Below are 18,096 nucleotides of genomic sequence, written 5' to 3'. Positions count from 1 at the left end.
ACACTCAAAAGTGCTCTTTGTACCTAGACTCATAGCTAGTCTCAAGTTCACCTATTATTTTTTGGTTTTGTGTTCACATATTCTGAATGATGACAGAAGCTCAAAGAAAGGAGGCAATCTATCTCATATGCTATTCCTTCTTGAATTTGCCTCAAAAGTTTGGCACAGTTCTATGTCTGAAGCAATTATCCCACAAATATATAAAAAGGAGAATAGGAAGAAAATAGCAAAGATGTTCCCAATGGGAAAAAGTCATTAGCCATTAAAAAGTTGCATGTGCCCATACTATCTCATAAACCATCAGAACCTCATAGATTCTAAAACTAAAGTTGAGGTTCAGAACAGATATCAAGAAATATATTGGTTTAGAAATTGTCTATAATTCTAAGATTCATTTAAGTGAGAACATCTTTAGTGGCCATGAGAAAATTTAAAAAAAAATTTTTTTTGACCCCTTAGATTAGACTTCTTAATCATATGTTTTCAAGATTCCTGCTAAGCTATTCCTTTTCAATCTTGAGCTTCTGAAAATAAACAGAATGAGAAATGATGAATCAATCATTAATACTATTACTAAAAGTACAAGATTAAACTTTTTCACAGAGAAGCTTGTTTCCCATAGAGAATCAATCTGGAGTACATATCCATAAATTGAAGGTTCGTCCTTCTCTTACTTGCTGATCTCATATCATTCTGGCCATTGATTAGCAGTATACCAAAACAAAAAGACCCAAACCTGTTGCTGTCAAGTCTATTCTGACTCATAGTGACACTACAGGACAGAGTACAAACACCCCATATTGTTTCCAAGGCTGTAATATTTCAGAAGCAGACCACCACATCTTTCTCCTGTGGAGTGGCTGCTGGGTTTGAACCACAGGCCTTACCGTTAGCAGCCAAGTGCTTTAACCTCTGTACCACTAGGGCTCTGATGCACAGCATATCCGAAATCCAAAAACCAAACCCATTGCCATTGAGTCAATAGCAACCCTATAGGAAGGAGTAGAACTGCCCCATAGAGTTTCCAAGGAGCCCCTGGTGGATTCGAACTGCTGACCTTTGCTTAGCAGCCGTAGCATTTAACCACTACACCACCAGGGTTTCCAATTAGCAGTATAGGATCTAACAATAAGGAAACCAGTTTACAAGTCTTAACATAAAACCCCCTCTTATTTTATCTTTGTGTCTTGTATATCATTGAATGTCCAGCCATGTTAAAATGAGCTAAAATATATTCTTCAGTTAGGGCATCTTGATGATACTAAAGGTTCTTGGGTAGCCTCAGGCTTCAGTATTACTGCACAAATACGGCCTAAGTCATTTTTGACATTTTTTATTACATTTGACATCTACTTTGAGCCACTAGTTGACAAGAAATAATTATATTGTTAATGAAACAATGTGGACCACTAGGAACTATGACTTCACATGTTTTCTTTACGTAGTTTATTTTTAATTGGTCTGGATCTAAGCCATAGTCCAAAAAAGAGTACCTGCATATATGTGTGTGTGACTAATCTCATAACACTGTCTGATCAAATATGCAACCATTTATTTCTTTCACTATTATTGAGAAACTAAAGACATATTACACCTAACAAGTTAGGTAAAAGAAAAGAAATTCTAGAAAGGACAGCTTCTAAATGCTTGGTGTAACCATAAAGAAAAAAAAAGAGGTCGAGAGAAAGAGACTAAAGTGAGACACGATAGCTAAAACACTGAAAACTGCTAGATCCACCTGAACCCCAAAATTACCACCAGTCCAATGACAAGTCACCCTTCATATAATCTATATGTACTAACACAACTTAGAAATTAATCTTTATTTTAATACCATCAAAAAGTGTTTAACTGAATTATAATAAAAGCTATATTGTCAGGACTTTTTTAAAAGTTCACAATGCTTGTGTCATATAACAATTTGAAATAATAAATTAACTTTACATATCAGCTTATCCTTTATGATATTTTCATTACAATCATATACATAAATATAAATGTCATCTGTGAGAAGCAATTTTATTCACTACCAGTCTTTCTAACAAGAATTTTCAAACTTTTATTAATACTCAAGACTTCGCAAGGCCTAAAAAGTCTTTATTCTCTACCGAGTTTACAATACAGATAGAAACTAATATAAATGAAGTAACAGGAATATATAAATACCAAGAAGCTGGCCGACTCAAACATAGTTTTATCTACGTAAGTCTCAAGCACAGGCAGGAGATCTTTCTCCTCCATTCCCATCATATCCTACACATACTTCCATCCACTTCAAAAACATAATGTTTTACAACTGCATGATTTTTGAGGCCAGGAAACTGGTTTTGTTCATTCAAGGTCCCTAAGGTATTCAATAACAGATGGATGGGATGGATGGATGGGATGGACAGATGGACGGGTGTATGGACAAATGGACAGATGGATGCATGGATATGAAGATGGATGGATGGATGGATAAAATAGTACATATTATTTCATTCTTATGTGTACAAAAATCTAAATTCTAAAGAAATTAATAGCAGGATCTCATCCCTACAGAATCAAGTTCATCTAAGGGATTTTCATAAAGGAAGTACTTTTTGAACTAAATCTCCAAGTGCAGGATATTTATTCAGTTTGGCAGATGTATATAGAATATTACATAATTAGTTGGGAAGATCATCTCAGCCAAATTCTGAGTTAAATCAATAACAAAGCTGGAGAGAAACTCAACGCTAAACAGTAAGCAATCACACAATCTGAAAGCCTTTTCCACTGGAAGCAGCTACTTTGATTCAGTGAACCCAGAGGTACTTCTCTCTAGGCTAGGTCCTGGACAGGAAGGAGAACACCTATGGAGGCTGAGATATCAAAGTTCTGCCAAGAGCAGGACAAATTCTCTAGATCAGGCCTGTCAGAAATGCAATGTGTCTGTTTTATGAAGAATGCCAAGGCTACATTAAGTTGGTGGGAAGGAAAAAATCAGTTTGAAAGCTAGTGGGATATTAAAGTCATGGCAGAAAATGAAACACACATGCCACTGTTTGGGGAAATCCTATATAGAGCTTTTCTATTAGACCAAAATGCCCCAAGGGTCATAGATAAAAGTTCTTTCCACTAGTTACTACTACAACAGTACCAAACACTGTTATTTGTTCTTTTGCTGTTTTTAATATAATTGGTGATTTTAATTCTCACAGACTTATAGAAACCTAGACTAAAAATACCAACTGACAGTGGTTAAGTGCTACGGCCTTTACCCAAAAGATCAGCAGTTCAAATCCACCAGCCACTCCTTGGAAACCCTATGGGGCAGTTCTACTCTGTCCTATAGGGTTGCTATGAGTCAGAATTGACTCGATGGCAACAGGTTTGGTTTCTTTTTGGTTGGGTACCATTATTAAAGGCCCTTTGAGTGGATTATTGTAACTATAATTTCCAGAAGGAAAAAAAAAAAATGAGTTTCCAAACTGATTAGCAACCGCACTTCATTGTACAGCAGTCTGAGGGAACAGATTTGGAAACCCTGCATCGATATTAGTGGGGCCTTTAAGCCATAATCTCAGTTTGGGTCCCATCACTTTACCTGGCACCAATGCCAATTTAGCACGTATTGAGCTGTGCAGAAAGATTTGTATGTAAATGAACACAGTTGGGGGCATTCTGCTTTTCCTCAGTAAAAGAGAAACAACACTTCTCACTGGCCCTACAAAAATAAAATGGAGGTTAACACAAAAGGGTTGAGGGCAGAGTCCACTGGTGAGGAAAGCTAATTTGAGAGGTACGACCAGCTCCTGGAGATCATGAGAAGAGCTTCTAGGAAGCACTAAAGAGTTTGAAAAATGCAGGTATTGGAGGACAGCACACAGGCATAACATACTGAAATCTACAAGAGGAAAATCACCATATTAAGAAACGATTATTTTATTTTTAATATTCTCTTTAAAAGGTTTATATATTTTAAATTTACAATTACTACATTCTTCTTACGAAGCAAGAACTCAAATATCTTAGCACGGTGTGATATGCCTCTTTATTAGCGTGGATTTTTGCTAAATCACTTCAGGCACAAGTGGTTAAACACTTGACTGCTAACCAAAAGGTCAGCGGTTCAAACCCACTGGGCTCTCTTCATGAGAAAGATATGGCAGTCTGCTTTCATAAAGATTACAGCCTTGGAAACCCTATGGGGCAGTTCTACTCTGTCCTATAGGAGGCTATGAATTAGAATTGACTCAACAGCAATGGGGTTTTTTGTTTACCTCGAAACTATAGTCATAATGTATCTTGACATCATTAGACTTTCACAGATAGTTATATAGTTTCCATAAAGTCCAGTCATCCTGGTATGGAGATTTTCAATTTCTTCTCAGACTATACAACATACCCCTAGTCTCCTACTTCCCTCATTCATGTATTCATTTGTTCAGTATATATATATATTTAGTACTTATTATGTTTAAGGGACTGTATAGGACAATATAAGGAATAAAGTGGTCAGCCATAGGTTATGGCACTCAAGAAGCTTATAGTCTAACACAAGGTAAAACATATGCACAAATAAAGATCATAGAAAAAAGAACTTTAAAATATGCATACTATGAAATTATTATAGTTATTTGATGATTCAAAGAAGAGAGCAAGAGTGAGTGAGTGGGTGAGTGGGTGAGTGGGTGGGTGGGTGAGTGAGTGAGTGAGTGAGTGAGTGAGTGAGTGAGTGAGTGAGTGAGTGAGTGAGTGAGTGAGTGAGTGAGTGAGTAAGAGAGAGATGTCAATTGGGGAGAAGAGAAACACTCTCCTTACATGGCATCCTCTGTCTTGCACTTGCTGGCTGTATATTAGAATGGGTTAGTTCCGTCCAAAAGCCTGGAGGAAAAGGACCTGGCGTATCCCCAGAACCTAGCACAATGCCAGACCCAGAGAAAGCATTCAGCAAATCTTTGTTGAAGGAATGAATGAATATTTCTATTTGTAGATGCTGGCATGTCAGTTTATTAAAACATTGCCTACAGCCAACCCCTCATTTCTTGACACAAAACTGAAATAGAAACATGTTTTGTAAAGTCCAAAATATATTCACAAGTGACGATGTTATTTAACTATTTAAGATATTTTAAAAGAAAGTGCAGAGGTAAAGCACCTGCGTTCTGTAAGAATCTCCCCATTACTTAGATGGAGTAAAAAGGGACACTATTACTGAGATTGCAAACTTGCAAGATACACATAAAACAACTAAAATTCTTCTTTTTTTTTTTTTTTTTAACTTTAAATGCTTTTCAGTGCAAGGAGAACTAGGACTTTTCAAGCAGAACTCAGAGTGTTCTTTTTTTTTTCTTTTTTGCACTTTATGACTTCAGTCTGCAGGAGTTCACTGTAATGTACATTCCACACAAAAGACACTAGAAGAATTATTATGCTCCTGCCAACGATGTTTTCTTTCACTTTATTCTCAAGTTACAAATTTTCAAACTCACATCGAGTTTCTACCTTATTAACCCATAGTCTTGTTCTCAGGATGGCAATTGCTACTTCAGTTGGCAACTTGGCTCTTGAGGAAATACCAAAATTGAGTATTAAGGCCTGGATTACATCTAAAAAGTTTCAAAGTATAAAAATATTTGTGTGTGTGTGTGTGCTTAAGTTTAAAGATAGCGTAACATAAATTCAGGCTCTTAATTAAGTAATGTTTTTTTCTTTGAAATAAATCACTAGTAGAATCAAGATAATTAAAATTAATGACCCAACAGTCCGTTGAACTCATACCAATTAACCATTATAAGTCCAAACAGTTCGAGAAGATAGACTGCTCTTCAGACAACTAAATCTCTTTTGAAGTAAAATGTATTATCTCTGTGGGAGAGACCATTAAAGTAAATATCGAATCACTATTCAGCGTTATCGACTTTCACCCATAAATCTGGAAAATAACAACATTATTTTTCAAGCAAGAAAGACAGTTACTTCATTTTGGATCCACAAAGGATGAATGATATAGTTAGTAGACACGGTCAGTCAGAGCACAATGTTTCCTTTGTGTGTGTTATTTCTTATTCATGTTTATTTCTTTCCTTTCCCAGTCCTGCCGTCCCCCAGCACCTACCTGGTGCTGTTTTACATACAGAAAAAAATCAAGATAAGCATTGTTTAACAACAAAAAAATTTTTTTTAACTACAGATTGATTATTGTTTCTAACTTTTTGCATCTTTTGCATTAAAAAAGCTACCATAATTTAATTGTATTTTTTTAACCAATTTCCAAATCGGCATAGGAATTTAAACTTTCAGCCTCCTGACCAATCACATACCATATGTGTATCCAGGGGTATATTTAAGATTCCTGTCCCAGTCCAGAGTGTTCTCCAGATTGGACAATTCTCCTTGCACCTTGAATTGGCCAATATAAGCTCAGGAAGAAGCACTGATGAATTGAGCAGTCACTACCTACATCGTGAATCCCTGATAAACTGTATAGTTTCTCTCCTGAGGACCCAATTTGCAAAGCAGTCTCATAAAGCTTTGGAGGAGCACAGAAAATCATTGTGCTCACCCTCCTGAAAATGAGACTCAAAAGTTAACAGTCAGAGTTTAAATAGTATTCAGACACATATGTATTCATCTCTCTGGGATCCAAGGCCAGTGAGTTGGCAACCACTTCTGCAACTCACTAGGTGAGTGATTTGAGACTAATAACGTAGACTACATTTTAGTTTTTCAACTGTAAGATGGGGATGATATCTTCTAGCAACCTTGTGAGGATTAAGTGAAATGACCTAAGCAAAGTATGGAGCACAGTACCTAAACCAAAAATTCAAACCAAACCCACTGCTGCTGAGTCAATTTTGACTTATAGCGACCCTATACAACAGAGAAGAACTGCCCCCTAGGGTTTCCAAGGAGCAGCTGGTGGATTTGAACTGCTGGCCTTTTGGTTAGCATCCAAATGCTTAACCACTGTGGCACCAGGGCCCCCAGCATGGTACCTACCAAAATAAAAGCATACAGTAAATGCTTAATGAATGATGATAATGAGAATGATGTTAGACACGTGTACAGGCAAGTGTCGACTAAGAGACATAACAAATGCCCACAGATGCTCCAGGTAGTTGGGTAGAGAAACAACTGCATAAATCCTAAAGAGATTAAGGTAGGCCCTGGGGTAACATCTACACAGACTTTGACACTCTGCTAAGGAAACAAGGTCCAGTCTAAAAATTGCTTACACTATTTTTCCTCATATAACACTTACCTTTTATCAGCTGCCTTAATACTTAGTAAGTAAAATAATGATTAGTGATAAAATTTTTAAGCTGCGAATCCAGCCAGTAACAAAGATATTTTTGATCAATTGTTTCTTAATATTACTCAAGTAATACCATAGAGGCAGCTTCCTATTTTGACTGTAAGTAAAACTACCAGCCTATACACAAAGCTCACGCTTGGTAAGACTGAAACAAATGATGCCAATAATTCCTAAACACAGATCAAAACTGTACATGCCCTAGCAAAATCCAAGGTCTGAAACAAGCTTATGTAAAAGAAAGAGAAATTATACACATGAAAATGATCGAGAATAAAGCCATGTGCAAGTGTATTTTTTTAATGAATGTACTTCTTTAAATAAATGATAGCTTTACAGTCAGTGGTGTGACCTATCTATACATATACACACACATATATATAAATATACACATATATATATTTTTATAAATACATAAAATACTTAAGGAAGTTAATTTCCCAGAATAAATTATGTCAAAGCCCACTTCTTTCCAAAACCAAGAGTGATATTTTAGACATTACCAAAAAAGAAAGAAGTATTCACTATTTTCTATATGTTGCTTATATTTAGTTAAATAAAAATATAAGTAATTTATAAATGTTTAATCTTATTTGCAACTCTATTGAATAGGAAGACCAGTCATGCAATCTCTCAGATAAACAAGGTAATGAGATTCTGAGCTAAGAGAGAGGCTACAGAGATGAGAGAGGGAATACACAGGAAAGATACATGCCACTGATGTCAAGAAAGTAACTGGCAAGTAACAGGACATTTGGTTCCAGGGCCAGGGAAGAGCCAAAATAGAGTGGCAAAGCCAATTCAACCTAGTGAATATTCTCATTAACAAAATAGGTACCATGGGAAGAAGAGCCAGTTTGGATCCAGAGATTATGAGCTCAGTTTGAAACAAATTTGGAGACAAATTAGAGAAATTTTATTAATTGGAAAAATATTATAAATCCCGCTTCTTATTTTATATGTTATTGGGTAGAAATAAACTCAAATTGAAAAGCCATAAGTTTAGCAGATGAAAACAGTGGCAGGATAACAGGCCTCTGAATTACAACACAGAATGGAGAAAGGTATGTCCTGACAGTGATAAAGGCTGTATCTCAAAAAATTAATTCCTTCACCAAGCAAGTCTGTTTTGTTTACTACATGCAGATGCTACAAAAACCCTGAAGTATCAACCTCTCAACAGTCTAGGCAGGTAGGAGACTTGTTAGATAATATTTGGTCTTCTACAAATGGAGCGTTTCCCCTGTAGATGTGTGAGGAACAGCGTGGACATTCTGTTCAAGGCAAATCAGTAGAAATATTTATACTTACTAAAAACTCTTTCAGAAATAATACTTTCTTGTTTTGCAATTCCAGACAGGCAAAAAATCAGCCTTTTATTACCCTCTCTCAAGAGTAGATTGTCCTTTTCTGCCCTTCAGACTGTCATATTTAAAACAATACCTGCTATATTTTTTTTATCCAACAGAAGAGATGCTTTAGTTGCTTCTAGCCAACTAAATAGAATATGAAAAGTTCATGTTCTATGCACGTTCATATATGTACACATATATTTGTAAAATACACACGGGTATTATGTATGTAGTAAATATAAGGGCAAAATTATCATTTTTATTTCCTCATAAAACAGAAATTGAAAAACTACTCTTTCCCTTTACAATCACAACTCAGAGTATATATGAATGAGGGAAAAATGTCAATATGGAGTCATTTTTATTCATCTAACTTTATAGAATTTTTACATGTGAAAGGTACATTTCATTGCTGTTGAGAGAGTCACTGGCAAATATCACTGATGTCAAGACAGTAACTGGTTCAGCAAAGCCAAAATTTTACCTAAGGGGTATTGCCTAGATAATGGGCTGTTACAGCTCATCTTTAGAACAGCATATAATGAATTCTTAGTTCTAACACTAAATGATAATGATAATGTTTTCTGAGGAGTAAGTTTTCATATCCTTTTATCTGTACTAGTTACACCCTAAGAATAATGATCTCACCGGTAAAAGACTGATGTAAATGATTAAAGGAAAATGAATTACAAATAACCAGTTTAAAACACGCTAAAAGAAATTGCCATATCTCAGAAAGATATGACCAGAAGATTCTATGCTGTTGTCCTTAAGTGCCTTAGAGTTGGTTCCAACTCATAGCAACCCTATGTACAACAGAATGAAACACTCTTCAGTCCTGTAACATCCTCACAATTTTTGTTAAGCTGGTGCTCATTTTTGTAGGTACTGTGTCAATCCATCTTGTTGAGGGTCTTCCTCTTGTTCACTGACCAACTAGTTTACCAAGCATGATGTCCTTCTTCAGGGACTGGTGCCTCCTGATAACATATTCAAAGTATGTGAGACGAAGTCTCACCATCCTTGCTTCTAAGGAGCATTCCCACTGTACTTCCTCCAAGACAGATTTGTTCTTTTGGCAGCCCACATTATATTCAATATTCTTCTCCAACACCATAATTCAAAGGTGTCAATTCTTCTTTGGTCTTCCTTAATTCATTGTCCAGCTTTCGTACGCACATGAGGCAGTTGAAAATGCCATGGCTTGAGTCAGGTGCAACTTAGTCTTCAAGGTGACATCTTTCCTTTTTAACACTTTAAAGAGGTCTCTTGCAGCAGATTTGCCCATGTAATGTGTCATTTGATTTCTTGACTGCTGCTTCCATTGGTGGTGATTGTATATCCAGGTAAAATAAAATCCTTGACAACAATTTCAGTCTTCTCCATTTATCATGATGTTCCTTATTGTTCCATTTGTGAGGATTTTTGCTTTATTTATGTTGAGGTATAATCCATTCTGGAGGCTGTGGTCTTTGATCTTCATCAGTAAGTGCTTCAAATCCTCTTCACTTTTGTCAAGCAAGGTTGTGTCATCTGTATAACACAGGTTGTTAATGAGTCTTCCACCAATCCTGATGCCCCATTCTTCTTCATATAGTCCAGCGTCACTGATTATTTGCTCAGCATACAGACTGAATAAGTATGGTGAAAGGATACAGCCCTAACCCACAACTTTCCTGATTTTAAAACATGAAGTATCCCCTTGTTCTGTTCAAATGACAGCCTCTTGATCTATGTGCAGGTTTCTCTTGAGCACAATTAAGTGCCCTGGAATTCCCATTCTTCACAATATTATCTATAATTAATTATGATCCACATGGTTGAATGCCTTTGCACAGTCAACAAAATACAAGTAAACATCTTTCTCGTATTCTCTGCTTTCAGCCAGGATCCATCTGACATCTGCAATGATAATACCTCGATCTATGTCCTCTTCTGAATCTGGCTTGAATTTCTGGCAGTTCCTTGTAGATATACTACTACAGTTGCCTTTGAATGATCTGGAAAATTTTACTTGCGTGTGATACTAAGGGTATTATTTGATAATTTCTGCATTTGGTTGGATCACCTTTCTTTGGAATAGGCATAAATATGGATCTCCTCCAGTCGGTTGGCCAGGTAGCTGTCTTCCAAATTTCTTTGCATGAACGAGTTAGCACTTCCAGGGCTACATCTGTTTGCTGAAACATCTCAATTGGTATTCCGTGAATTCCTGGAGCCTTGATTTCCACCATTGCCTTCAGTGCAGCTTGGACCTTGTCCTTTAGTACCATAGGCTCCTGATCATATGCTTCCTCTTGAAATGGTTGAATATTGAGCAATTCTATTTGGTACAGTGACCCTGTGTATTCCTTCCACCTTCTTTTGATGCTTCCTGCATCATTTAATACTTTCCCGGTAGAATCCTTCAATATTATAACTCAAGGCTTGAATTTTTTCTTCAATTCTTTCAACTTGAGAAATGTGAAGCATGTTCTTCCCTTTTAGTTTTCTAACTCCAGGTCTTTGGACATGTCATTATAATACTTTGTCTTCTGGAGCCGCCTTTTGAAATCCTCTGTTCAGCTCTCTTACTTCACTATTTCTTCCATTTGCCTTAGCTACTCGATGTTCAAGAGTAAGTTTCAGAGTCTCTTCTCACATCCATTTTGGTCTTTTCTTTCTTTCCTGTCTTTTTAGTGACCTCTTGCTTTATTTGTGTATGATGTCCTTGACATCATCCCACAACTTGTGTGGTCTTTGGTGTTTAACACATCAAATCCATTCTTGAGATGGTCTATAAATTCACGTGGGATATACTCAAGGTCATACTTTGGCTCTCCTGGACTTGTTCTAATTTTCTTCAGCTTCAACTTGTACTTGCATAGAGCAATTGATGGTCTGTTCCACAATCGGCCCCTGGCCTTGTTCCAACTGATGATAATGAGCTTTTCCATCACCTCTTTTCACAGATGTAGTCAATTTGATTCCTGTGTATTCCATCTGGTGAGGTCCACATGTACAGTCGGCGTTTACGTTGCTGAAAAAAGGCATCTGCAATGAAGAAGTAATTGGTCTTGCAAAATTCTATCATGGGATCTCTGGCATCATTTCTATTATCAAGGCCATATTTTACAACTACCTATCCTTCTTCTTTGTTTCCAACTTTCACATCCAATCACCAGTAATTATCAATGCATCTTGATTGCATGTTCAGTCAATTTCAGACTGCAGGAGTTGGTAAAAATCTTCAATTCCATCATCTTTGGCCTTAGTGATTGGTGTATAAATTTGAATAATTAACTGGAGTTCCTTATAGGCATATGGATATTATCCTATCACTGACAGCATTGTTCGTCAGGATAGATCTTGAAATTTTCTTTTTGACAATGAATGTGACACCATTCTTCTTCAAGTTGTCATTCCCAGGTGAGTAGACTACACGACTGTCCGATTTAAAATGGCCAATATCAATCCATTTCAGCTAATGCCTAGGATATTGACATTTATGCATTCCATTTCATTTTTGATCATTTCCAATTCTCCTAGAAGATTCTATGGAGTATTTAAATAGAACCTTGTAACAAAAGTCTTGGGGAAGGAGAAGCTTTATTAGATTCAAATTTCCTACTGCCCTTCCTGAAACCACTCCAACCAACTAGACAGGTACCTAGAGCCACAGTTCATTTGCATTTTGTGAAATAATATATTTGGGTCATCTTTAGGTAGTATGACCATGTAGATTTATTGTCCAAAATGGAACAATAAGCATAATCTGAGACTGTCCTATTGAACACCCTTATCTATAGGGGAGAACATGGTTGTGCCTCTTCTCCTTCAGCATACTAACAGAAATCAAATAAAAATGGAGGGGGTAGGAGAGAATGAATTAAGAACACTAAGCTCTGCTTACAAGGGGAAAAGAAAGCAAAGGGCAGAAGGTGACTTGACGGTTATGTAAAAAAGGAGAGAATGGATGCTACACTTACTATGACTTAGTGACAGGAAAGGATTTACATGAATTGTATCTGAGCCTCACAGTGTTTGTTTAATGCCAGCTGGTAGCCTCTCCATCACCACACAGCCAACAATCACTTTTTGGTGCTAGGACACCCACTCCCAACAAAACTGAGAATCTGGAGGAGATAGCTGGATACACAGTAGTTACCCAAACATTTGCATCAATTGTTTTCTCTGATGTGAGAAATGCCATTTATGGAGATAGGCAGGCTTTAGTATTCTAATATTTTAGATAGTTTATCTGAAAAACAAAGAGGTACACACTCCTGTTTTAAACTATGAAACTATCACAAATTGTCATTGCCCTGTTCCCAAATGACTAATTATAATTTGAAAGGAATAGATAATCGCCTTCCTCTAAGAACAGAAATATATCTCTTATGCAATACTGTGATGCTGGACCTGTCGCCATCTAGTCCATTCCAACTCAAAGAGACCCTATAGGACAGAGTAGAACTGCCCCATAGGGTTTCCAAGGAGCAGCTGGTGGATTCGAACTGCAGACCTTTTGGTCAGCAGCTGAGGTCTTAACCACTACACCACCAGTGACGCAGGACAGCAAGGAGAATATTGCTACTTAAAGAGTAAGTGTGCTGCTTCATGTAACGTCTGACTTTCTACTCTAATGTCTTGAGAATCTAATACCCTGCACTGAGAAAGTGCTCAGTTGATGGGATAAGGAAAAGGAGAGCCAGTACAAACAATATATATATTTTTCATGAGGAAGAATTTTCTGACAAATATATGTGTATATTAATTATAAATATAATTAGAATAATTATATTTATAAATAATTATAATTAAAAGCAAGGAATATTCCTTCTACATAAATTTAGATAATCAGTAATATATTTTTCTTATATTTAGGATTATACTTAGCATAATCAACTTAAAATAAAATACAGTACTAAAAAATTACACTCACCTTCTGTACTACATGGATATTCTAATGCAATAAGTGTTTACTAAAAGCATAAAAACTCAAAACCAAACCCAGTGCTGTTGAGTTGATTCTGACTCATAGCGATCCCATAGGGTTTCTGAGGCTATAAATCTCTAAGGAAGCAGCCTGTCACATCTTTCTCCCACAGAGATGCTGGTAGTTTCGAACTGCTGACCTTTTGGTTAGCAGTTGATCACTTTAACCACTGCACAACTAGGGCTCCTACTGAGAGCATTGTTTGTTTTTTAATGAAAGTGTATTTTCAGTAACAGCAAAGAAGATCTTTTGAATTTAAATAAATTTTGTTTTTACACTACATAATTTCAAATGCATTAGAGCAATCATATTTAAACATCTGGTGAAGTGTTCTTTACAGCAATTGACAAGAATGACATAGAGTTAAAAAGAAAATCATTGGCCATATTTTGTACCTAAATAACTCAGTCCATCCACTAATATTTATAGAGTCTATGCCATGGAGTTGGTTCCAACTCACAGCAACCTTATGTACAACAGAAGGAAACACTGCCCAGTTCTGTGCCATTGTCACAATTGTTGCCATGCTTGAACCCATTGTTGCAGCTGCTGTGTCAATCCATCTCATTGAGGGTCTTCCTCTATTTTGCTGACCCTCTACTTTACCAAGCATGATGTCCTTCTCCAGGGACTAGTCCCTCCTGATAACATGTCCAGAGTACATGAGATGAAGTCTCACCATCCTTGCTTCTAAGGAGCATTCTGACTGTACTTCTTATATATTAAACTATATATTAGATAACAAATATGTAATAGTGGTCCAAAACTAATGTGTCCCCAAAAGTTGTACTTTGCATGCCTGAGTTAAATGTTTTTTTAAAACGATAACTGGCAAAAAGATTCTACATATATGTGTATATATGTATATATTTATTACTACATATATATGGGTATACGGAAACCCTGGTGGCGTAGTGGTTAAGTGCTATGGCTGCTAACCAAGAGGTCAGCAGTTCAAATCCGCCAGGCACTCCTTGGAAACTCTACAGGGCAGTTCTACTCTGTCCTATAGGGTCGCTATGAGTTGGAATCAACTCAACGGCATTGGGTTTGGTTTGGTTTTTTGGTTATATATGGGTATATGCATATAGATGTATGTATGTATATCTACAAATACACATGTATATATATCCAGTGCTAATTATCTTAGATTTTCAAATTCATTTAATTCAACCTGTGAAAAATCTCTTTTTGATGATATATTCAGATATGGTTAGCTGCTAAATTCTACTTTCTGATACATCTTACTATGTTATTTTCTTGATACTTAGATGTCATCAACTTTAAAATGCACTATGAATTCTGGGGAAACAAATACATGTTAAATACTCAAATTGGTTGTAAGTACCATCCCAATTTCAGAAACATTAAAATGTAAGAAAAATGTTTCTTGACATTGAAGAAGTATAATCACGGGAGAAGATGTTTCAAAATAAGACATAACCAACAATAAGAAACTCTGTAAAGAAAATATGTGTTTTCAAATAGATAATCAAAGTTGACTATTTAACTGATATGGGTTGAATTAGAGCTTATATTCTAGGTACCTTGACCTCTAGATATTAAATCAAGGTGGAAATTGTGAACACACAAACACACACAGAATAAACATATCATGGTGTATTATTTTTCATAAATCATGACCACAGACAGAAATTATAAATCATTCACAGTAGAGTTCATTCCCAGTAAACTAGAATGATTTAGCATACATGAGGCACAAGTTTCCGCGACAAATAAGAACAAGTATATAAAATCCTACAGATATATGACCCATAACACATTATACAGCATCGATTTCCCAGAGGCTAGTGTAAAAGTCATGTACCCAATAACAGCTCTATTTTTGTTCTATCCTGTAACTCAAATCTATTCATGCTGCACAATTACTTTTGCATAATAGTAGATTTTAGTTACCCAAGTTGTTTCACCTATAACAATAGGAATTCTTATTTATTTTAATAAAGGATCATCTTTGGAAGCATCCTATTTTACTGTTAAGCTGTTTTCTTCATGCTCTTGCAATTGCTTTGACCATCTTTTAAAAGTGTATAATGTCTTTTATTCATACATCAGGTAACTTCATGCTGCATATAAATAACAATCCACATAAAAGGGAAGCTTTGTTCAGGAATTTAATTTGATGAACTGGATTATACTTCTGCCTCCTGAGGACTAATGGCTACACATTTGATACTCTGAAATGTCTACCTTATGCACAAATAATAATCTCAAAAGAAGTAAAAATTTTTATTTACTACAAAACAAGGAAATATGTGCTCAACCAATTTTTACTGCAGGTGAAATAAAGGTGGTTGGAGGGGTAGGGATGGAAAGAGAAGAGGCTAGAAGGGCTTTTATGCAAGGAGAAGATGACAAAAAAAGTGAAGAAGGAGTAAATGAAAAAATAAAATCTAGACAGTCTACTTTTCTTAGCTATGGGCTGTAGTCTCAGCCTAGATCGGAAGGGGATTTGGTCTGATGTGTTCAAACAGAAATGTATTTTATCCATTCTCCAAACAAGAACTGCAGAAGCTTTTATCCAAGGGAACTCAACTTAAAACAACATGAATTAGGAATTAGGATATTAAGTAGAAATCAGAACTGATGTTCTAAAACACAGGCGGATCTGAAGAATCAAGTTTTTATCTTATGGAAAAAATGGGAATAATCTCTAGACTTTGACATCTGATGACATTTGGGACTATCCTTTGTTTGTAACATGGACATTTCCCTTCTGCTCGTAAGGGTCACCCTTCCCTGTGTCCTCATGCCTTTGAAGCCTGCTTTCTTTCATTAAGCTACAATTAGCAGGGAGTCCCTTTCTCACATCTATCACTGGTTTCTTCAAAATAGCATCATCCTTTGATGCTCTTTAGACCTTTACAGAAGTCACAGATTTCTCTTGAGAGCTCTCTAAGCTGAAATTTTAGAAATATGGCCCGAACTACAGACATTAGTGTGCCAAAGAATCCTCAAACTGAAATAAATCATAAGATGTTATGGAATAAGGAGGGCAGGCTGGCTTGGCAAGACAATTCTCTCCTACACTGGTTCTCTAAATGTACTTAATCCACAAAACACCACCACCGGCATTACAGGGAAATAAATCTCTTAGAAATATAAATTTCACGTCCCACCCAAAACTCCTGAATCAAACTCTGGCAGAGGAAGAGGGTGGAGATGAGGGAGGTGTTAAAAGTTTGAGAGCCATGGCTCAATTGTGTCCAAAAACCATACATAACCAAGTAATATGTTTCTTAGTTCTCAAAACACAATTTTACCCTATAGCTTGAAAAACATTTTTTCTGACTCTTTTAATCAAGCTTTTATCATTTTCAGAACCACTTAGCCTACTATCTGAAGGATGCAGTTAAGAATTGAGCAGTTTCTTCCACCATTTTCAAACTGGTGCATTGTGCTCACCAGTATGAGAATGAGGGACATTGGTAGATAGTATGAAGGCACTTGAGTGTTACCTAGGACCATAGATTTGGGTCAGGACTTCACAGCCTCCATCCGAATCTTGCCCTCAAAGTTGTCTGTCTTCTTGTCAATGAAACTGACTTTTCTTATGTCATTTTTCCCCAGATACCTTTATCAATGAACGTGTCAACCTTTCTGGCATACGACCAGCCCACAATAAGTTACTGTGGGGTGCATCATGAACTTCTCTCTCATAAGCCCTTTGAAACGAATGCACAGGAAGATACCATGGAAACACACCTAGAGACTGAGCTGGACCTGAGCACAATCACAACAGCTGGCCGAATAAGTGACCATAAACAGCAGCTGGCTTAACTGAGCTAACTGGTAGCCAACGGCTGCCACCAAACTTTGTAACCTCCAGGACAAAATGAGGAAGATTTGTTCATTGTGGACTCTAAAAACGAAACAAAGCAAATCCCCTGTTCAAATAAACAAAAGTCCAAGATTGATTCACGAAATAAAGAAGACATGAATTGTTTCAAGTCTACACTTTGTAATTAGCTAAGTTGTGCAGTATTTTTTTGAGTATGGCCCTGAAAAGAATCTTTTTTCAAAACTCATCCTACCTACCTGTAAAAACTGTACAGAGCTAATGTATTTTTCATATTGTAAAGTTTCAATTATAGAAACAAATTGGTATGTACAGTACCATAATTTAATTACATTTTACTTTACCAACTTGACACATTTCAGTTTCTAAGATTTTAAATTAACAAAAAATTATTTCTTGTGTTATTCAGAGTTACTCAGTTTTGTAGGGACTGTTTTGTTACTGCTTTTGTGCCCAGAAAACTTTACTCGAAAATTCTGTGCTGTACCAAACATGCACGATTTTTATCATGCTTACTGCGTAGAATTTTATCTACTTCTTCCAGAAATAATACATTAACCAAAAACGGTTTAATTGTTCAGACTTGTAAGAGGTTCTTCAATTACATAGACAGGTTTTTCTTATAAATGAAAAAAAAAAAAACAAAGATTTTTTTTTTAACAGTTCT

The 18,096-nt window shown here is 36.2% G+C and overlaps 2 protein-coding genes across 5 annotated transcripts in view; one reads left to right on the top strand and one right to left on the bottom strand.

Annotated features, from left to right (window-relative positions):
• LRRTM3 (leucine rich repeat transmembrane neuronal 3) overlaps nt 1-17,495 on the top strand; it is a 197,682-nt gene extending 180,187 nt beyond the window's left edge. The window contains exon 3 of the mRNA XM_049856015.1: nt 17,201-17,495. Coding sequence (XP_049711972.1) covers nt 17,201-17,410 — 210 coding nt within the window. The 3' untranslated portion in view covers nt 17,411-17,495. The remainder of the gene's footprint in view (nt 1-17,200) is intronic.
• Nucleotides 1-18,096, bottom strand: part of CTNNA3 (catenin alpha 3) — a 1,852,175-nt gene that overhangs the window by 1,237,577 nt on the left and 596,502 nt on the right. The window lies entirely within an intron of this gene.

Source organism: Elephas maximus, chromosome 16 (assembly GCF_024166365.1).
Source record: "Elephas maximus indicus isolate mEleMax1 chromosome 16, mEleMax1 primary haplotype, whole genome shotgun sequence".
NCBI classification, from domain to species: Eukaryota; Metazoa; Chordata; class Mammalia; order Proboscidea; family Elephantidae; genus Elephas; species Elephas maximus.
The sequence above is the reverse complement of the archived record's forward strand: the minus strand, read 5'-3'. Positions and strand labels throughout refer to the sequence as shown.